Source organism: Neofelis nebulosa, chromosome 10 (assembly GCF_028018385.1).
Source record: "Neofelis nebulosa isolate mNeoNeb1 chromosome 10, mNeoNeb1.pri, whole genome shotgun sequence".
Lineage (NCBI taxonomy): Eukaryota > Metazoa > Chordata > Mammalia > Carnivora > Felidae > Neofelis > Neofelis nebulosa.
This window is the reverse complement of record NC_080791.1, coordinates 33,604,353-33,627,961: the sequence shown is the minus strand read 5'-3', so window position 1 is coordinate 33,627,961 and position 23,609 is coordinate 33,604,353. Positions and strand designations below refer to the sequence as shown.

General features: G+C 34.0%; 1 protein-coding gene across 1 annotated transcript in view; it reads left to right on the top strand.

The window, feature by feature from the left end:
• Window positions 1-23,609, top strand: part of CNTN5 (contactin 5) — a 1,390,102-nt gene that overhangs the window by 1,261,543 nt on the left and 104,950 nt on the right. Inside the window, exon 16 of the mRNA XM_058687390.1 lies at window positions 3,571-3,691. Within this exon, the coding sequence (XP_058543373.1) occupies window positions 3,571-3,691 (121 nt within the window). The remainder of the gene's footprint in view (window positions 1-3,570; window positions 3,692-23,609) is intronic.

Sequence of the window (23,609 nt, the reverse complement as noted above, 5' to 3'; positions counted from 1 at the left end):
TGTTTTGAAGAGTCTTCTGTGTTCAAATGAGGAGACTGGACTTTATCTTCAAGGCAATAAGAGCCAGCAAACACTTTGAACAGCAAAGTTTTATGAGTTTCCATTTTTAAGAAGTCTTAACTAATATTCTTATGTTGGATGAGCAGGACATTTAGTCAAAGTGAAATCCAATAAAGATCTGGACTTGAGTGGAAGGATGACATTTTCTATATTATTTCAAAGTCATAAATAAAAATTATAATAATCTAGCAACTGCTCTAGTGAGACTCTGTGAACAAGAAATGTAAATGAATTAGCCATGTTGCTGCCCTTACAGAAAATGAAAATACAACCTCTTTATTCATTTTTATCAAAGTATAGTTGACATAAAATGTTACATTATTTTCATGTGTACAATATAGTAATTCCACAAGTCTATGCATTAGGCTATGCTCACCCATAAGTGTACCAGCCTCTTTCTTAAAGAGGCTTCATTTATTCATACATTCAGCAAATACTTGTAGAGCTCCCACTATGTGGCAATCACTATGCTAGGTGCACAATGCTTGTGCTGTGTACAGGTTGTGGGGAAGTTCATTTGAAGTAACATGTAACACAATTTCTTCATAAAGCCAAAAAAAAAAAAAAAGCATGAAAGACAAGATGTAAAGCAAGTGTCAAAGAAAACAAGAGAAGACAGAGTAACTCCTGAGAGAGAAAAAGTGAAAATGAGGTTTAAGCTTAAGAAAGCAAGCATCTGCTGTAAGTAACCATTTCATTAGAAGTGCACTAAATTGTGGAGGTTCTCTGTCAGGAACTACATACTGTGGGCTGAGATTGAGTATAATGGGCTCCCACATGAATTCTTCTCATTAGTTCTCTTGAAAGATCAGTAAATCTACTGAAAGGGTAATTTAGGTTTACTGTTCACAATCCATTCATTTCACTTTTAATCTTCCCTGTTTAGAATTGTAAAAATACAACACAGATATAATCCAAAAGAGAAGGGATGAGTCCAAAATGAGACAATTTCAACTCCTCAGTCTTGACATTGACATAAATGCAATAGGTTGTAGACTTTTTATTCCTGATAGATGGTGATGGAGCCTCAGACAGTTAATAAAGCATTGCATACTATTAATTGTGGATATCAAGTAAAAGACAGCATAGCAAAGATAATCTATACTTCATCCTCCTGAATTCCTTAGACATTTATGTGATTTTCAATGAAGACTCTTCTTAATCCCATTAAGCTTTTCTTTTACTATAATTCAACAGAAAGGACAAAGGTTTGGGACTTTCATCCAGGGCAAAAAGAAATCAGTGATTTGAGAAGATAAAGTTCCAGATATTAAGACAATAAATTATTTAATCACAAGAATGTTATTTTACACAATAATTTTTCAACAATGTGAGTTTGAAAACTGATGTAAAATCATTACTTTTTCTGCCATTAAACTACCACCAATCAGTTTGTGATATTGAAAAATAAACAAACAAATAAAAAACAACAAAGCAAAAAACACCAAGCACAGTCTTTCAGAACTATTATTTATGGAAATAATAAAGTCCTCTCTGATTTTCAGGGCCTCTCCTTGGCTTTTCCATTAGACATAGGGCTCATTCTGGATTTATAGTGTGCATATTGATTCCCGATTGATTTCAGTACCCTATAAAGAAAATTTCAAAATCCAGGGAGAAAAAGAAATTTTCACACCTAAAATGTACCCATGCCACATAAGTCATAAAAATATCAGTTTATTTATACAATATTAAATTATATTGATTTTAAGCTGAATTATGGCTTATAATGTCTACAATTTGCTTTTGTTTACCTATATTAAACCAAAGAGATTTAAAGTATAAATTTCCTTTTCAGATTTGAAAAGAGTAAGTGCTTATTCCAATAGAGATGAGAAAATGAAATTTAAGAGTATCAATTTATCCTAAGGAAATTAGGAGTGTAGGACATTCACTGGACAAATGTCACATTCCTTGAAATAATTATTATGATATTTTAATGCATTCTCACCATGAAGCTTTCCTTTATTAATGACTAAAACCGACTATGTCTTAACATTTATTTCATGAGAGAAACTTTCAATACCCTTAAAAGTTCCTATAATAAGACGAATAGAAAAAAAAAACAGAAATGAAATACCAGAAAGAAATGGTTTAAAACATAGTATACAGTTAAGCATTTCATTTAAATAAAGACACATAATCTGAGAGGTAAAAACTTCCAATGACTTCACACACTTTCAATGATTGCTATGGATAATGAAAAGAATCCAAAGAATTTCTAGAAATTCTTCTCACTTTTATGATTTTTACGTAACCCACTAGTCTGTATCAAAAGAAGATACAGACCAATTTATAAAATGAGATAACAAAATAAGATTAAAAAAATAAAATGAACTCAAATAATCAGTGGGATACTCCCCTCTAAAGACAAATGCACCATTTTTTTCAGGTAATTTGCCTATTCCAGAAAAAAATTAAAGATTTCTAATCTGAAGTGCTTCTCTGTGGCTTGCATTTAACATTCTTTCCTATGCTCAACTACTATTGAAGAGAAGTGTTGAGTTTTTTTAAAAAAAATGTCATTTCAAGCTATGTGCTTCTACTCTTATTCCAGTCAATTGTTTTTTATTGAAACATGAAAACTGAAGAGGGTATTGGAGTTTTGCTATGTTGTTATCCAAAAAAAAAAAAAATACTTATGAGTTGTGAATTCCAGATCTTTGCATGTTCACACAAAAAAGAAATCTATCTTTCCTGATAGAGTGAATGAAAGCCAAAATTAAGTAATGAAAGGTTTGTACCTGTCGTTCTAATGTGTAGGGTCATCATAGTTCCCATGAACTGATACATCTAAAAGATATTCTCCCTGGAACTTATTGATCTCCTTAACTGCAGTTATTCTTCAACTATGTTCTAATCATCTTGCTCCCAACAAGAATCAAGTGTTTTGAACATCCTTTGTGTTTTGTAACTACGTAACAGAGATTCAGGCTGACTCTACTCCCTGATGGTGGTGGTTATGGGAGGAATAAATCTTTGTTAAGTAAAGATGCATGGCTTTGGGATCAGCGATCTGTAACCTAAACCCTTTCTTTCTGTTGCCTACAGTGAACTCACAAAAGCAGCCATTCAATAAAGCCACACAGCATAATCTTTTGACTGCTATCTTCTCATAATTAATTTTCACAAGTTTCTATTCCTTTCAAAACTAATGTCTTGCCACAATATAGACCTGTCTCTAAATATCAAAGCAATAATTTTGGCTCACTGATTATTTTTCCTATCCTTTTAAATATATTAATGTTTGTGCATATTTAAATATTTCTTAAATATTGTAGCTTCTAAAACATTATATGCAATATAAATGTTCAAACTCTATATTAGAAATTGTTGAAAACAACTTCCATGTGTTCCTTAAAATAGGGTATGTTTGGTTTCTGTATTGTTGTCATATAAATTGTAAGGACAAAAATGGGCCCTTTGACTGAATGTGCAAAGTTCTCCTTAAACCACCTTGAAGTAGGCAGATTTGCAACATTTTAAACTGGCACTTCATCCCTCTTTCAGCAAGCATCCTCTGCAGATTTAATGATCAGGAACATCCTTCTGATGCATGCTGGGAGATATGGCTGCAGGGTACAGACCACAGCAGACAGTGTGTCAGATGAGGCAGAACTTCTTGTTAGGGGTGAGTATGCTAATAGTGCAGTCTGAAGACATGATCACCATAAATTATCATACAAAGGAATTTAAATGCATGGACTTTGAGCACATCAGTACTGTGCATTTTACTTTCAATTTTACAATATATGTTATTTTTGTTTAACCTTTTGCCTTTGAAAAGATTACATGGAAAACTGCTTCTTAATAACAGACAAAACCTGTAGATTCAACTTCAGGGTCTAAAACACCTTTAGTAATAAATGTTCACTTAGTGTGTCACAAACTTAATGTAAAACAGAAATTTTAAACAGTTGAGCCACAGATATTGGGACTACAGGGATAAAATTTGTGTGTGTATAGATGTGGTTTTCAAATGCAGAGTTAGTGGAAGCCCTAGGCACTTTTTTTCCTCCACTAACTTCTAAATTCTGCTTCCCAAAAACAGGAAAAGTGCATGCCTAATATGGTGGCATTTGTAAGTTTTCAGTGACAGGGTTTTTTAAGTCTGAAAATGTCAAACAGAATGTGCAGAAATGACAGTTAAGTGGTTTCCACCTATGAACCAGGCTACCAAATTCTGCAGCCCTATAAAGTTACATCTTATTTGAATTGAATTAAATAAATGACTACAGCACCAATTTCCTTTAGCACATTATTCTCCAGTATGGGAAATACAGCTCCTAGCATGCATATTCCCTTTCTTCTTTCTTTCTTTCTTTCTTTCTTTCTTTCTTTCTTTCTTTCTTTCTTTCTTTCTTTCTTTCTTTCTTTCTTTCTTTCTTTCTTTCTTTCTTTCTTCTTTCTCTTCCCTCCCTGCCTCCTTCCCTTCCTTCCTTCTTCTTCTTTTTTTCTTTCTTTTCTTTTAGCTTGCAATACAATATACCTACAGAAAATTCCACAAATTATTTGTGTACTGGTGTATAACTCAATAAAACAAATGTGAATTCACCATAAACTAAATTCAAGATGAGATATAGAACTTTGCCAGAATCGTACCTAGTGCCTCTCCTTTTTCGATCTTAAACAATTACATTTTGAGTGATGAGAGTATTGCATGCTAAGACACTTTGCATGATCTCTGAAAGTAAAAATTCACAATCCATAGCAAAAACATATTTTAGATCAACTTGCCTTTTATCCACTTGGACTGTTTTCCATTCATAATTTTTAAGAATTCATTAATATTATAAAAATCTTGAATAGGAAACATAAGGCATATAGTAAGCTTCAACATATCTTTATTTTAGTTGTATAAATTATTACAGGTTTATTGATTTTTGGTAGTGCATCCATCATTGGTCCAAGTAAAATGTTGTTTTGAAATAAGTGAGTATCTGAGTGAGTTTGTTCATTTTGCGGTGTGTTTCTGTTCAAAAGGCTATTTGAACTTTTCTCCAAACTTATTTGAAGAATGTGTATCTGTATTACCCTTTTATAAAACATCAACCTTTTAAAGTGCTCATCCGCTCATGATATTCCATTTAGCTAAATTTTTTCCTTTGTGCATTTTGAAGATATAAGGCTCATGGATTTGCAAACACCATACTGCGGTCAAATTTATGGAAAATCACTTTCTTCTCTTGCTGTGGTCTGTTTTAGATTATGTATATTTATTGTGTAGCACTTGCCTAGTAATTTAGAATGATGCTCTTAAAACTGGAGCTTTCCAAATGAATAACACAATTTGGAGGCTGATAACAAGAAACTAGGTATTTTTACAGGGTTGTGAGGGGCAAATTTAAGTGGCAAACCAACATTCTGCTTTGTAAGTAAAATTAAACTCAACAGGGTTTAGAACATAATTCAGGTTCAGCTTTTTTGTGTTCTGCTCTTTTAGCCTTTGGCTTTATGCCTAGGAGAAGATAAAATGCATAAATTTTGGAATTATGTCCAAAAGAAATTTCAGACAGGTTTCTATTGTCTGAATATTCACGTAACATTCAGCTCAAGCTTTCATTTAAAGTAAGTTTGATCAAGTCACCAATTTTCTATTATATATTTGCATTACTTTTCTAAAATTACTAAAAATAGCTTGCCTTTTCTGCCTGGTTGGTCGTGGATTTAAAAACTTAATGGGATTTTTGTTCTTCTTTTTTTATTTTTACTATTTTTGTTAACAGTTCCTGGTAATTGAAGCAGCTTGGATGTTTGACTATTGCTGTTTTCATGTTGGCTAGTGAAATAAAACTTAAAATAGTTTTACCTTGCTATTCTTTCTCCTATTCCCATTCATTGGTTTATAAACTTAGAGAATTCTAATAGTACAGGCCACAGGGCCAAAATTGAGCATTCTAAATGGAGTTTTTCTAATGATGGCTATAATTCCAGCAGTAGAAACCTTAAAGTACACTTATTCAAGTATGTGTCACATAAAAAGGGGAACAGTAAAGACAATTCCATCATACATCTTCCTATAGAATACCATCATTGGATTGTCTCAGCAGTTCACTTTGTTCATTGTTGAGCATGAGGAACATTCTTGGGTGGCAAGGGATATAGTTCCATAACCCTGTAATTCTATTTCAGTGGAGATTCAGGGGATGAAAAATCTATGTTCCCCAAGACTGATGGAAGCTACTTTTTATCATCTCCTGTCCCATCAGAGATAGTCTATGAAATTCTTTTGTGCATGTTACCAAATCCTGAAATTCTTCTTCTGGCCCCATAAGCATATCAAATTGGAGCTCAGGGGTGTAGCCCTAAAACTTCATATTGCCTGTTTAGAATCTGAGTGTTCCTGACTAGTAACGCCTCCTGCTTCTCTTCCCATTCTCTACTTTAAAGCTACATTTCCCCCAAATGCTTGTTTCCACTGTTGCTTCATTTTGTTTGTGAATGTCATTCTATTATTCTCTTCTTTTCCACTATTTTATCATCCTCCAAAAATTGAATTTTCCCATAAATAATCTTCTGAAGCATAAAATCACTTGTTCTCACATACTTAATATTCAGTGAACCAGCATTATAGCACCACCATGAATAATTTGCAGAACGATAATAGAAGTAATGAATATGTTAAAACAAATTATTTTGCTGAAATACAAAAGGATGTTAAAGCCACACCTGGACATCTGTGCACAATTTAAGTCACTTATTCAAGTGTGATATAGCAACAAAACAGAAAGTAAGGCTAGACAATGCTATAGGGAACCTCTTTACAGATAGATAGAACTGTACTATGATCCAGGGCAAAGGAAATTGATCATTCGGAGATAACACTAAATGAGATACACAATTTGTAAGGAACCAATACTCTCCACAAATATGAGAGATGATTGAACACAATATGAAAGATTCCAGAAAAAGGAGCGTTAGCTTTTTGTTACCTTATTTTACAAAAATGAATGTTAGAAATATGTTTCCCAAAGCCAATATAATTGTAGGAAACTATCATGGTTCAAAGAATAAAATGTGTTTAACTAAGCTGCAGTGACTGGGGACCAGAGCATTGAGTTCTGTTTATTCTGCCCAGAGGCAGAAAAAAGAGTTTAAAAATTCACTTCTTCATGCAAATTTTATACTCATAATACTCTGTTTATTAATACAAAACAGCAGGTCAAGAACTCTTGGGACAGTCAAAGAAGAATCAATAATCTTTTGGTTCTTCCTGAATGCATAACCATATGCACTCCTTTCTCCAAATATGGACACAATTTTCATTTCCTGGGTTACAATTTACAGGATGAATCTCATGTGTATTAAATTGAATCTGAGAAGAAACAGTCCACCTGAGGATGTAATTTGTTTAAAGATATCCCACTGTTTATAACCACTCACCCTTCCTCCCACCTATCACTTGTTCAACTTGGGGATAAACCTGTCTTTCAATTTTATTTCCTTTACACTTTCCATCAATTCAATTTCGTTTATTCTTTTCAAGAAAGATTTTTCCTTGAATATGTTACCTTTAACCTCTCCCAATCACCTAGTCACTAAGAATCTAAAACTATTAAAAGTCTGACTGTTTTGTCTATTAAATGAATCAACAGGTATCTGTTGATATTTGCTATTCATTTACCTCATCCATTCATTCAGCACCTTCTCTGTATCAAGCACTGAGCTAGGCATTTGGAATGGAAAGATGAAGACACCAAGGTCTCAGCCCTTTGTGTGGCTCTATGGCCACTAGTCTGCTAGTGTGAGAGGCATCTTTAGAAATGTATGTGAAACACTAAAAAAGTAAAGCTCTCCGGATAACTTTCAGTCTTTTAGAGGAAATTATGAAATACTAAGTGACAGTGTAGGTGTATACATAATCTCTGCAACCTAGTGCAAACTAAAAATGCAGAGCCCTTGGGTCAAAACTTTGTAAAAATTTCAAGACTATGACAGCAGAGCATTAATCCACATATGGAGACCTTCTAAAGTAAGGACCTGAGTGATTGTTCAGGTTACACAGCCATGAAGCCAACCTTCTATAGCTATTAAATTATGTATTACTATTTATGAAGGAAAGGAGTTTAGCAAAGGCTATTAAAATATCTTATTTTTTTACAATTACAACAAAATTGTCTAAATTTTAGTATTTTCGTCTGTAAAATTAGCCTATTAGAGCCTTTTCAGAGGTTTTATCAGCTTTTTGCATGAAATATCTTTTTAATTATTCTACCCCATTTTGAAAGATTTTGTTTATTGTGTTAATCATTAATTCATATTTCTATTTTATTTCCCACCAAAAACTCTTATCATCATGCAGTAGCTGGTATTACCAAACTAGTTGATTTAAATGTAGCCAATAACGGAGACATTACATTTTAGCTGCTTGTGAAGTGTTACCAATTTTGTTTTCTTTTGTTTTGTTTTCAAATAACAGAAGATAACCTAAAGATGTCAATTACTACCTGATGGAAACCAGTTTGGAACCTTTGATTAAATACTCTACAAATTTTCTCCAAACTATAATTTTCAGTGATTCTCACTAACTAGAGAGAAAAGTTGGAGAATTTTCTGTCTTTTGCCCTTGGAAGGATACAAGTACTATAACTTTCCCAATACAAAGTGAAATTCAGTGAATTCTCTTGAACATAAGTGTTCAAGAGAAACACTTGTGAAAGTGTTCAAGAGAAACACTTGTGAAAGAGAAACTAAGTGAAAACCTTGAACATATTTCTAATTTGAGAATCTGATCTGAGAATAAAGCAGTATTAATGTGTTAATGGGCTCTATCTTTACATTTCTTATAGAACTACCCTTGTGAACCATATAGATTCCAAACTGATATAAGTGCTTATCTTTAGCATCTGGCCACTTCTGAAAGTTTCAAACTTTAAAATGTACAATTATTTAACACAAGTTTCTTTTGGAAAATAGAGATTGCATAGTTTTTCTTTCCCATCATTATACACTGACCTTATACTTCCAGATTGCACAAGCTTTCATATGGTGAAGCAATGTTTTGGATTCAAAAGAGTCTCTAGTAAATAAATAAATAAATAAATAACAAATCTAGTGCAAAGAAAAAGACCAAGTAGTCATAAAAACAAAGTTGGGTTGGCCAACATTTGGGGATCACAGGACAATGACAAATGTTTTCAGTGTAATTTTAATTTTAATTAATAGTAATGGCAAATAAATTTGCAAATAATTTATGTTTTAGAACAGAATGGAGATTATTCAGTTAATATAATTGCATTTTTTAAACATTAATAATCTTTAAAATGGGTAGATAAATATCTTTCCTCTTGAAGAAACTCTAATCTCATTCATTCGGTGTCTTATTGAAACATCCTACACCATTGTGGAAATTTTAGATCACTGCTATCAATAGTACTGGATAAGATTATGTAAATAATTTATACCAATGGCTTGCTTCCCTAGCTTAGACTTTATCTACAGTAAGTAGTTTGACATTAACATTTGTTGGTCAATCATGTGTTGGATTCTCTGCAGCACATTTAGTTTGGTTCATTGAAGTGATGGTTGATAATTGACTTGACTGATGGAAATGATTAAAGCAATGTGTGTGCGTGTGTGTGTGTGTGTGTACCTGCAAATTAAAAACAAACAAAAAATTGTTATCATGTACAGACAACCAATTGATGGAGACTAAGTTTGTGTTTTGTTCACTCAACAAACATTGAGAACTGCTAGAAGGCACATTTTCTTTGACACTGATATTTCAGTCAAATGACTTTGACTTTCACAGGTTTCTTGATAGGAACATTTTGCTATTTTGAAACAGTACTCCAACTTCACTCCTCCATTTTGAGAAAAATTCTAATCAGCTGGATTTTATATCTTACATATTTTTGAGTCACAAACTATAAGGTGATCAGATTTCACTATGTATTTTGTCCCACAGACTTAAGCTATTTTTCTTACATACCCATCTTGATATAAAAATGGCATTTACTGTCACTTCACATTTGTGTAAACTTATTGAGGTAAGTTCTTGGTGTGTGGACTATGTGTTAAGTTCTGATTTTGTTCATTATTTAGTGAGTACCTACTGTATGCCATGACAATTCTAGTATGCAAGAGGGAGAAGTGATGAGATGGGATTGGGTATAAGTGCCTTCTAATGCCATGAGAGAGAGCTTAACCTTTATGCTTAAAGTTATGGATATCCATCAAAAGACCAAATCAGGAAAGGGATGTGAGTATATATAGACTGTAAGAAGATAATTCTGAAAACTGCAGAGGGTGTTTTCGAGGAGAGTAGACCAGTGGCTGCTAATAGACCAAGTAGGAAGGTATAGCAATAATCTTCACAAGAAATAAAAAAAGGTCTGAAAAAAGGCAATAATAATGGAGATTAAAAAGAGTGTACATATTGAAAAAAATAGAAGGACACAGAATCAATAGAACTTGGTGGCTCACTGTCTGTGAAAAATGAGAAGGAAGAGTAAAAAATTAATGCCAGTTGTGAGGCTTAATTTAGCGGTCAATGGCAGGGAGACCATACATTCTGGCAAGACTAAGACAGTTCCGAATTAAACTAGGAGTGACAGAGTAGTTATTATTGAAGCCCCTTCACTTTCAAAATTTTCCTGGTTTTGATGATAAATTATGTAACCTCCCTAATGAATGATCATGCTTTTCATGTAGTCTGGAAGGTAAGGAGAGAAGTGGATTGGGAGTAAAGGGACAGCATTTAAGATAAGGCTCTCCAGAGAGAAATATTCTGTAAGCAAATAGATTTGTGGCGATGGAGCTAGGAGAGAAACATTGAAGTTAATATGTAGATTTAAGCACAATCAGATGGAAATGAAAGTACAGAGATAGTATGTAAAGAATGAAAAGATAAAGGCTCAAGATAGAAACTCAGGAAACACTAATGTTGAAGAGGAGGAAGAATCTACAAAGACTGAGAAGTGGCTGCTGGAGAAAACAAGCTACTGGGAAAAATCCCAAGGAAATCAAGTCCTAGGGACAAAGAGAAAAGAGAATTTCAGGAAGGACAAAATAGGCAACGGTGTCAAATGCAAGTAAGATAAGAACCAATATTTACCATTAGATTGAGCAATTTGAAGGTAATGATAACCTTGGCAAATGCAAATCCTGTGGCATGATGGGTGTAATAACCAAATTACAGTAGGAGCAGAGAGGTGAGTAATAATACATAAAAGGAAAGCATGGACTTTGAAGTCAGACAGACCATTTCACATCCTCACAAGCTTTTACTGGTCATGTAACTTTGGGCAGGTTGCTTAACTTTAACCTTGCTCACCTTTCATTCACTCATGCAACACTGATTCATCAGACATTTAGAAAGCATATAATATGTGGCAAGTGCTATGCTAAGAACCTGCTAGCCATGAACAGCTTGTGTCCATGACATAGAGGAAGATATCTTTTTACAATGTAATATAACGAAGATATCTTTTTACAATGTACCATTTTATACATCAGCTGGATGAAGGACATTTGTTAATCCAAGAAAGAGACAGAAGATAGTGTAGCTTATCTTGCAAATAAATACAGATGTATGAGCAGCACATTTTACTCTCTGATCATAAGCTTCATTAATAATAAAACAACTAACATTTATTTAGTTCCTATATGCCAGGCACTGTGCTAAAGGCCCATATGAATTATTTCACTTTATCTATTGAGCGTATCATATAAAAACAATGAGAGGAATACTATTTTTAGTTCCAACTTGCAGATAAGGAAACTAAGGCTCAAGGAGATTTAGGATTTGTGGAATAGTGAATAGGCAGACTAATTTCAAAGTAAGCAATTTAAATTACTATACTGCCCTCCATCATCACTTGCCAGATCATTTTCGTTTTATTCATTATTGTATCCCCTGGACCTACTTAGTTCCTGACACATTATAGTTCCCGACAAATAGTAATAAATATTTGTGGAAGGAATGAGGAAAGAAAGAGAAAGAAAGGGGAGAGCAGGGAGGAAGAAAGAGAAAAAGAAAGAGAGAGAAAAGGAAGGAATAAAGAAGGAGAGGGAAAAAAAGAGTCCTATAAGAAGGGAATGGAGTGACAATCTCTGTGTTGGAGTCAGAACATTTTATACATAAGCTGGATGAAAGACATTTGTTAAGCCAAGAAAGAGATAGAAGATAGTGTAGCTTATCTTGAAAATAAGCAGTTTTTCACTCACATCTGCCTTTAAGAATAGGTCTCACACTCTGTAATCCTCTTAAGTTTCTAATCTTGGACCACATGGCCAGGAAACTTAACATTATTCATCACCACTTTCTGTCTTATATTTTCGTCTAAATGACCACCAGACAAATATGAAATTTATCTGACCCCCATGCCTTGCCAATCATATAAGATATCAAGTTCTAATGACTATTTTCTGAGCACATCTTGTGGGACTTCCTACCCAGACACTCTAGGTTTTGGTAGAAAAGAATCACTTCTGGACAAAACGTCACCAGGATTACTAAGCAATAATAAAGAAACAGACCTCTGTTTGCATGATCTCTTCTCATTCTCTCATTTTAAACTTTCTTATGATCGCCACAATTATGAAGGAAAGATAAAACTTCCAACTGCTTTAAAAAGCACCTGACTTTCATTTCAATTGTTACTGCTGATCTTTCAAACCTTCGATATTCACGGGGCTCCTGGGTGGCTCAGTCGGTTAAGTGTCTGACTTCGGCTCAGGTCATGATCTCACGGTTCGTGGGTTCGAGCCCGGAGTCGGGGTCTGTGCTGACAGCTCAGAGCCTGGAGCCTGTTTCAGATTCTGTGTCTCCTTCTCTCTGTGACCCTCCCCCGTTCATGCTCTGTCTCTCTCTGTCTCAAAAATAAATAAACGTTAAAAAAAAAAAATTAAAAAAAAAAACCTTCGATATTCATTATTTCTTACCTACTTACAGGTAAATTATGTCAAAAGTCATGAAAACAAAACAACACAAAATGAAAAACGGTGTTTAATGTTCAAAAGGTTGTCTTTAACTCACCGATATTATTACTTGGGCAAAATACCGGAGTACTTATACCTGTGTTCATTTGTTTTAATTGTTCGGAAAAATCATCTACTTACTCCCTTTTCATAGTTTTTATAGACACAACCTAAACCAACCAGCTATCCTTTGTAACATGTGATCTTTTTAATTTCCTCAATGCATTTGTTTTCTGTGACTGTTACATAGATTGTTTTAGCATGTCTTTTCAGTATTGGGTAGTAATTTGTTTTCCCATAAAGCCTAGAATACACAGTTTCACACAGCATATAAATACTACATGGCCCCTCTTTCATAACCTGTATGTGGTAACCAAGCATCTAAATTCCAAACAAAACATCTGTGGAAGATCAGCCCAATGACTGCTCACACCTCCGAAAACAATGGAAAATTGGTAAGTTAACTTTAGTCTCTATCCTAAAATCTTGTTTTATTTCAACTTATGTTCCAAAATACTCAATTCTTAATTATTTTCTTGATTTTGTGTAACATGACATGTAGCCAAGTCTCTGAATGATTCTTCATTGAACAACACAAAAATCCATGAATATTGAACAGAGAGAGGACCAGCACTGATTGGAAGAAACTTTTGCTGACTTTTACTGAAGATTAGATTTTGTTCTCCCAAACACCTGGCAAAGGTAATGTCTCCGTTTCACTAAGTACTCCTTAATTTGGAATTACAAAGGCAATTAGCTCTCTAATGAGTTAGAGGAACTGAGGTGAAAGAGTAGGGGATAAACTGAACAGCAGATGATGTCTGTTAATGCCAAGAAAGAAAAGAAAAGAATCAGTGAATCATTCTTGGTAAAAAATATTTCATATAAATATCTCTCCCTCTTGTTTTTATTTTTTTAAACTAGAGTGTGTCTAACTTTATTTTTTAGTATGTATTAGGAAAATCTAAATTGACACTTTATGTCTAAATATTGGCAGTCATGAGCACATGGGCCTCTACTCTATGTTGTTGATTGAGTATCAGTAGGTCTTACATTCAGAAACTTCTGGATCATTGCTGAGGTACCTAAAAACTGAGGAGGAAAGGGGGAAAGATACTTCCTGGCTTTATAGAAACAGTTCATTAAGATAGAAAATAACCACTACAAGATTCAAAGTGGGCAGGCATTCAGAAGCTGAGATATAAAAGTGACAGCTGCAAGGTTATTTATGGCAATGAGAAAATAAAATTGCATAACTTTAAGGTGTATAAAAAGTAGCAAGGAAAGGTCTTCTGTGTTTGTGCTTCATTTGGAAAAGCAGTATCTTTGGACAACCCACGCACTTAGCACTAGACCTAGTTTATAGCTGGTGCTCAGTAAATGTTAGTTGAATCTCAATAGCCTGATTTAAAAATGATTCAAATTGTTTAAAATGGCTGTGTAACTAGTTTGCACAGCCAATACAGTGTAGCATTATAAAAATAACCCAGCCCCAGCTCTAAATCTCACTCTGACACTAGCTGGATAACCATAAGCAAGTCATTTTACCTCTTTTGGATTCTTCATTTTTAAAATAGGCATATAATATCTAATCTGAAGATTTAATAGGAGACTGAAATGAGATCTCAAATGGTAGAATGATTCTCTGTAAATGGTAGATATTATTGTTGATATTCTAAACTAGAGAAAGAATTTTTATTTCTCTAATCTTTAAGGAAATGAATCATTGTTCTTCATGGTATATATGGGCAGAAAAATGGTATACATTTCTCCAACAGTTAATCCTATTTGATTATCCATTGACTAAAATATCCTGATTGTTATTGTAATATTCTGATTGTTTTCCCATTTTGTTCAATTAAAATTTTATAATACATGCTAAAGGTGATTGAGAGCATTTTGACTGTTTCTCCTTCTTCAGGGTCAAATCAGCATGTTTATAGGTTTGTCATAATTTTGCTCTCTGCTGGTTTATTGTCATTAGGATAAACTGTGAAACACCATCAGGACCATCTCAGTATATTCAGTAAACTGAAGCAATGACAGCTTGTATCACTTTCCTGAAGCGTGAAATATGAGTTCATATTAACACATATTTACATGTATTAAAGATTCCATTGTGATGGCTTCCATCTTTGAGCAAAATGCAATATCTATCTTAGTGTACAAAGGAATTTCCCAAATGTGAAATAAATGCTGAAGGGCTTCAGATACAGAGAAACCAAGATGATAAGACAGAGTTTAAAAAAGAAGTTAAAAAGTTAAATGCACAAATTATACTTCATTTTAGAAAAAGTGTGTAGATGAGCCTATGATGGATAGTTCTAAGGTACTTTTTTTATATATAAGTAACGATCATCAATATCTGCATATCTAATAGCTACTAACTTGATATCACACAAAATACATACTATAAAATTGATTTAAGTCATAGTATTCAATATTTTTAAAACATATATTCATCTATGAATGTTTATATAAGACTTTGCCATACCTTCAGTTTAATTGACAATGAAACAATGCAAAAATTACAATAAAGGTTAGAAAGCTGTTATAAGCCACCAAGGGCACTAAAGGATTTGGAAGTACTGCACTTGTAAAATAAATACTTAAGTTTTTAAAAATTGAAACCAAATAGTATAAATGATTTTAGGTTCCCTGGAAATTATGTCTTAGATTTTAAAATATCCTAGGTAAAAGTACAAAATTTCAAAAGACACAAATATTTTTTAAAACACATAAGGTAATCATCTATGCCAAAGCATTAGCTTTCTCATTTGTCAGCATTCTGATTTGGCTAATTTAAGTGTTCATTAATCACAGAAAACTATAACATAAAACAAGTCTCTTTGAATTATGTGCTTTGTTCAGGAGGTTATTGGTTCATATAATTGTTTATTTTGTGGCAACTCAAGAAATAGAACTGTTATTAGTAAACTTCATTTGAAATACCTAATCACTGTTTCAAAGACATTTTATCACCTGATCTGTATGTATCTGTAAATCAAAGCTCATATATTTGTCTCACAACCGCAGCTCACAGAATGTTAAGTCAGGCTAATAAGCAGCATCAATCATACCCCACTGGATGAGATAGAGTGTATTACAGACACTCTCCCTGTAATTCATCCATTATATGGAACATCTGTTACAAGTTATCCAACCTTCAGGACTGCTCTATTTAAGTGTTCTGCAAGAGCCCACTGTCTCCATTTCTCCAAATGAGGTAGATGGTGGCATCAGGATTATACCAAATTCACTGTCACCATTTGACAGCAGTCATCTTTCAGTCTGTGCCGAGCTCTTAATGTTACATTGCATAGTGGTATATGTCTTCTTATAATTGTATAGCGAAAAATCCCCAGAGTATAAAACAACAACCATTGAGATAACCCTAACACAGTTCTTTCTCCATTTTTTCTCAGCCATTGCCAGTAAGTTAAGCACTTAGGAGTAATGCTTTTTTTTTCAAGTCCTTAATGGGCTACTGATTTGCTCAGTTTAAGTTAAAGTATGAAATTAATGACCCTAGATACATGTTTGTCAACTTTTGCTAATTTCCATGGCTGTGAAACATGTCCCTTATCTTAACAGATATCTTGTAGAACATGTTGTTGGTATCAAGGAAAATCATGAAAGAAAATCTAAATAAATGACAGTAAGTATAAATGGATACTTCAGAAAGCAAAAAAAAAACATATTAAGGAAAGTTTTTAACTTACTGTTTAGTCATAGTACTGTCAAAGATGCACCCGTCTTAAAGAGAATGGGTTTATAAATATGTTCCCTAGTGTGTCTTTGGAAATAATAATTCTAAATTCACTTCATGGTATAATTGGGAACATAAGCCACAAAGGTATCTATAAATTATTCATAAATGAATAGTGAAAGTGAAAAAAATTTAAAAGTCCATGTGTTATTTTCCTGATCTTAATTTGCATTGCAGAGTTGTAATGACTTATACACAATAAACTCAATATTGGATTTATAGAAAGCTTTGCAGAAACATGGCACCTTGCATATTTTAGCACCACATATATTTTTCCTATAGGTTTTCTTTAATTTATTGTTTTCTTAGGATTTATGTAATATTAACTTAATAAATTAACTTCAGAATAGCATGGGTTGCTTAAGGTTTTGTAGTAAACAAGTTGATTATTTTTATTTGGTCTTGCAATTTGTACAATAGATCCTCAAATGTCTATTTTCCATTTCAGAAAGATCACCTTCGATGGATGGACAGTATTATTTTTCTATTGGAATATACACAGTGTGCACAACTTCAACTCATGTAAAACTACATTATTTATGCCTACTGAACTACCTGCAATTGTTGCCTAATTTACCTTTCATCTGAATTTTGTGATAATTGACTGAGAAGTGTTTATACTTTTCTGAAAATAAGCATAGAATTCTTTAAACATCTTGACCGTAGTGATGAGGAGAGTCTCACATTGGTAATTAAATGCTTCAGCCAAAAATGGCAACAGTCATTTTAGCTCATAACTCACTGGTCTGAACCAGTCACACAGCTCCATCTAATGCAAAGGAGTCAGAGTTCCAATAACAACCACATGTTCACAAGTTATACTTACTAGGATAAATGTCATGAAATTCCAACTTTATAAGACTGGTGTAGGGAAGGGATAGTGTCGTTTTGTTGTGTTGTGTTTTGTTTTACTTACAACATAAGTAGAAGAATCATCATACCCTCAATAAGATTGCCAGAAACTGGTGGGCAAAACATCTTTAGAGACTACCACTGTCATTGAAACTACCCTGGCAACTTCAACTGAGCAACAATACAATAAAACAACATTGGAAAAGTGATTTACTGAATCATTGCAATTTACTTACATTTGCTCCCAGAATGTTACTGCAAAGGTTTTGCAATTTTAGCATTAAAATTGATCATTAATATTTTTAATAATTAAATAGATTGTCCCCAAAATTTTCCTACAGCCACTGAGGGCTTGGTCTATGATTTCAATGGCTTCTTTCCTTTGACTTTCTCATGTGTTATCAAACTCATTACCCTCAAAACCCTCTGTTGTCTGGTGCCCACTTTCCAACATTTTCACCCTCTTCTGTATTCTTTCTTCACTTTGATTCAGCCACACCAGAATCCTTTCTGTTCCACAAATGTGCCAAACTCATCAACACTTAGGAATTTTGTCATTGATATACTTTGCCTAGAAAACTTGTTCATAATATATATGTGGTTAGCTGGCTCCTTCTTATTTATTTTTCAGTGTCTCATCTAATGTTTCTCATGTCTCTTCCACCTGATTTTCACCCTTCATTTTCTTCTTTGCATTTATTATTATCTGAAACTATCTCATTCATTTGTTCTTCTTCTCCTCTCTAGAAAGTAATCCTTACCCCTAGGGTATGGCATACAGTAGATATTTCTTCAATATTGTTAAGCAAATTCTTTATGAATGAATGAATGAATCAATGAATATCTAATTATCTTTCCCAAAGTGAGTAATTACATTTTTTAAATTAATTTATTTATTTTGAGATGGTTGGGGTGGGGGGGAGAGTCAGAGAGAGAGAGGGAAAGAATCCCAAGCAGGCTCTGCACTGTCAGCACGGAGCCCTATGTGGGACTCGAATCATGAACCATGAGATCATGATCTGAGCCCAAATCAAGAGTCCAACACTTAACCAACTGAACCACCCGAGTGCTCTAGTAACTACATTTTTAATAATCAGATAAATAGGGAAGACTGGGCAGGGTAAGGAGTAGTAACTGAAAACACAATAATCATAAGCACTTAATATTAAATATATTCCATGTCATATAAAGCAGAGAGACACAGTGAAATAGGAGGTAAAACTATGTGGGAATGATGTGGTAGGAAAGGGTTTTCAGAAGTTTCTTACAGCTGCAATCACAAAACAGTTCTTTGAAGCTTGGCATTACCATCTTTATAAGTACCTTGGAATTTTTTTCATGAATACATCCTATTTTTTGCAGCAGACACACATACACTCATTTTTACAAGAAATGTTGATTGAAATGCGCCTTGGTGACTCAGTCAGTTAAGCGTCTGACTTCAGCCCAAGTCAAGATCTCACAATTCACAAGTTTGAGCCCCACGTCCAGCTCTGTGCTGATAGCTCAGAGTCTGGATCTTGCTTCAGATTCTGTGTCTCCCTCTCTCTCTGCTGCTCCCCTGCTCACACTCTGTCTCTCTCTCTCTCTCAAAAATAAATAAAATATTTTTAAAAATTTAAAATAAATCCTTTTTTAAAAATTTAAGAAATGTTGATTGAAATATTAAAATATTGAAATATTTTTAAAAATTTTAAACTTGACGGGGCGCCTGGGTGGCGCAGTCGGTTAAGCGTCCGACTTCAGCCAGGTCACGATCTCGCGGTCCGTGAGTTCGAGCCCCGCGTCAGGCTCTGGGCTGATGGCTCGGAGCCTGGAGCCTGTTTCCGATTCTGTGTCTCCCTCTCTCTCTGCCCCTCCCCCGTTCATGCTCTGTCTCTCTCTGTCCCAAAAATAAATTAAAAAAAAAAAAACGTTGAAAAAAAAAAAAATTTTAAACTTGAAACAATGGATAAATCAATTTAAAAATCTGATTTAGCTTCCTGTCATGAAAGCCAATAAATTTCCTTCCTGTTTCAGCGAATTTGACTTAGTTTTCATATTACTTGTAACTGGAAGCATCAAAGGCAAAAGATAACTGAAATACTTTTAAAAATGTAAAATAAATTTTGGTTTGTGAAAGATTAACACTGGAGATAAAAACAACAAACAAACAAACAAACAAAAAACAAGTCAATTGGGAAACTGATAGAACAGCTGGCCAAATAGAAGCAAACAGCCAGATAGGTAAACACACAATGCAATGAAATTATTGAAGTGATTTCAAAATTTACCTGTAGGGTAATGGAATTTACCTGTAGGGTAATGGAATGATCACTTTTTGATAGAGAGTTGGGGCTTATTAAAGATGTACAATATTAACCAATGTATTCCTATGACAATAAAGTTCAACAAAGTATTAAAAATCAGGGAATTTTAGAGCAAAGTTGAAAAACCTAATTTTAATTAAACCTATAATTTCAATTAAATTTTTAATTAATTCTATAATTAACTATCTTCTGTGTTTCTCATTGCTACACCCCCTTAAAAAGAGGAAAAAGAAAAAAGAGTGGGTTGGAGATGTTACCATGTAAAGATAAAAACAAAAAGCTTAATATGACAGATTTGAATGATGAAGGCTGACTGTATACCACGAGACCTCCTTCTCATATAGCCCTTATCATTTTTCAACTAAAATGACTCAGGAATGTACTTTGCATCTCTAGGTTACAGACAGTTCTTTAGATACTGAAGCTGAAAGGATGTTTTTTTCCAGTGAAGACTTCAAGATGACTTCCTCTGGGCTAGTACTTAAGATGGAACAGGTCACTTTATTATTATTGTGTTTTGGTAGTAGAAGGGGATAAATATACTAAAAGACTGGAAAATACAGTCTTTTGAAGAGAGGGAAAGCTGCTTAAGTTCGATCAGAGTAGCAGAAGTCTATAAAAACGGAGAAAAGTAGGTTGATGGAATACCTTGAAGACCAGGACAATGAGTTTGAACTTTGTTATGTAGATAGTGGACAGCCAGTAATTGTTTTTAAATGGGAGGTGGACTAACACATTAGATATTATAGGGGAAGAGTAAAAAAATGAAACATTATTCCAGAATTTCATGCATGGATAAATTAGAAGAATAATGGGGAATAAAGGGGAAATCTGAGTCACCATTGTTCAAATAAATTGTTTACGTGTTATATTTTTTCATAACCAGAAACAGAGGTGACTGAGTTTGAAGGTTGGCATGATAAGTATCAAGGAAGTTACACTCACCTATCGGGCAGGTAGATTTCAGGTATGAATTGAACTACGTATAACTGGTGACCATACAAGTTAAGTGGAGTTCATGAGAAATTCAGGGGAAGATTCAATAAATGTAGGGATGTACCTACTGCAGTGGATTAAAGCTACTGTTAGAGGTTTCATGTCCCAAGTAGTAGATCAAAATATACATGACAGAGCTTCAGGGACACAGGTTAGGGGCCCTACAGTTCCAAATAAGGCAACATAATAAGGTGCTGGGCTGTCAGCTGGCTAATGTATCAACTGACTGTATAAAAACTTGCCTCATGGATGTAAAATCTTAGTGGACACATAAGCCTTTTCTTTATCATTCCTATTTAGTTTCTTCCTATATACTCTATGTAATTAGAATCTAATGAATTTTTCTCTGTTATTTGCATTTAGTTTTTAATATTTCAATAAACATTTCTTTTTTAAAAAAGGATTTATTTTAAATTTTTAAAAATATTTCAGTTATCTTTTGCCTTTGATGCTTCCAGTTACAAGTAATATGAAAACTAAGTCAAATTCGCTGAAACAGGAAGGAAATTTATTGGCTCTCATGACAGGAAGCTAAATCAGATTTTTAAATTGATTTATCCATTGTTTCAAGTTTTTCCCAAAGACTCAGGTTGATTCCATCTCTCCACTGTTGTCTACAATGCTGGCCTCACCTTAAAGCTCATGGTAGTCATAGGCTGGCTGCCAAGAATAATAGAGATTTAGTGCTTTCTTATTGCCATACAACAAGCAAAAGAACTAGCATATCTCTACAAGTGTCCATCTCTTCATCTGGTTTTGACAGTCTAGACCATGAACCAACACACCACGTAAGAGGATTGCCATGATATGATTGACTTTTTCCTAGCTTCCTAAATAGATCACCACAGGGGCAGGTGAGATCGCCAAAATGGATAGACTAACCAGGGCCACCTATAGACTTGTAGTCAATTCCCTATACCACATTGGTGCAAGTAGAGTAAATATTAGGGAGTCAACCACAAAGTCTACTTCATTTCTATCATACATTTCTGCCTTTAAATCCATTTTCAAGCCATAAAAAATTTGCCCCTGCCAATAATCATTTTAATGCTATGAAATTTACATTTTATGTGTCTGTGCTGAATTATGTGAAGTAGTCTTATGTAATAAACAGAATGGAGGGGCGCCTGGGTGGCTCAGTTGGTTAAGCGGACGACTTCAGCTCGGGTCATGACCTCGGGTCCGCGAGTTCCAGCCCCGCGTAGGGCTCTGTGTTGACAACTCAGAACCTGGAGCCTGTTTCAGATTCTGTGTCTCCCTCTCTCTGACCCTCCTCTGTTCATGCTCTGTCTCTCCCTGTTTCAAAAATAAATAATAAAAAACGTAAAAATTTTTAAAAAAATAAACAGAATGGAGTTGAATCTCTGATACATATGAAATTAAGAATCAGAAATGAACCACAGGTCCATCACTGGGGTCATGTGACCTTGAATGAGTCGCTTGAACTTTCTGAGTCTCTGTTTTCTCGTTTGTGGAAAGGACGTGTTAATACATGATTTGCTGTAAAGATTGGAAAGTACATAACACAGTGCCTTAAACTTGATAGGTGGACATTGAGTCATTGTTTCTGCATTTTTTTTTCATTTTACATTAAAAGCTCCCCAGAAGATATTGTGTGTTGAATCTGCCAATAATGGTATTTTTTTCTTTTTCAAATTATTTTCATTTTCTTTTCTTTTTTTTTTTTAATTTTTTAATATTTAAAATTTACTGTCAAATTGGTTTCCATACAACACCCAGTGCTCATCCCAAAAGGTGCCCTCCTCAATACCCATCACCCACCCTCCCCTCTCTCCCACCCCCCATCAACCCTCAGTTTGTTCTCAGTTTTTAACAGTCTCTTATGCTTTGGCTCTCTCCCACTCTAACCTCTTTTTTTTTTTTCCTTCCCCTCCCCCATGGGTTTCTGTTACGTTTCTCAGGATCCACATAAGAGTGAAACCATATGGTATCTGTCTTTCTCTGTATGGCTTATTTCACTTAGCATCACACTCTCCAGTTCCATCCACATTGCTACAAAAGGCCATATTTCATTTTTTCTCATTGCCACGTAGTATTCCATTGTGTATATAAACCACAATTTCTTTATCCATTCATCAGTTGATGGACATTTAGGCTCTTTCCATAATTTGGCTATTGTTGAGAGTGCTGCTATAAACATTGGGGTACAAGTGCTATTTTCATTTTCTATCTTTCCTTTTGATAGAACCAAATGTGGTACATAGGTTCTGGTTTTATTGGTAAAACATGAAGCATAGTGAAATCATATGACATTGTCAAAGTTACCAAGCTACTGAGAGGCCCAACCAGTGCTAGTCTAGCTATTTACAAAGTCCTTTTTATGTACATTACCCTATGTAATCCTCACAGTAATAATAAGATTGATATTATATTTCCCTTTATAAAATGTTAGGGAATTGAAGCTTAATGAGGTTCAAAAATTTGCCCAAGTTTCAGAAACTTATACACAGGTCTTACATAAAGATCCAGAGCTGGGATAAGATTCTTCAAACTATTTATGAAATCTTTTTTCTTTAGATTAATTTTCCTTGAAATATAAGGTGCATAAAATTTCCTAGGAATTTTGTACAAAATACAATTCTGAGGCTTTAGGCCACAAAAATTGAAATTTAGTAGTTATTGAGTAAAGAAAGTAAAACTTGAGCAGAGATTTTGAAATTTGAAGACTAAACAGGTATTAA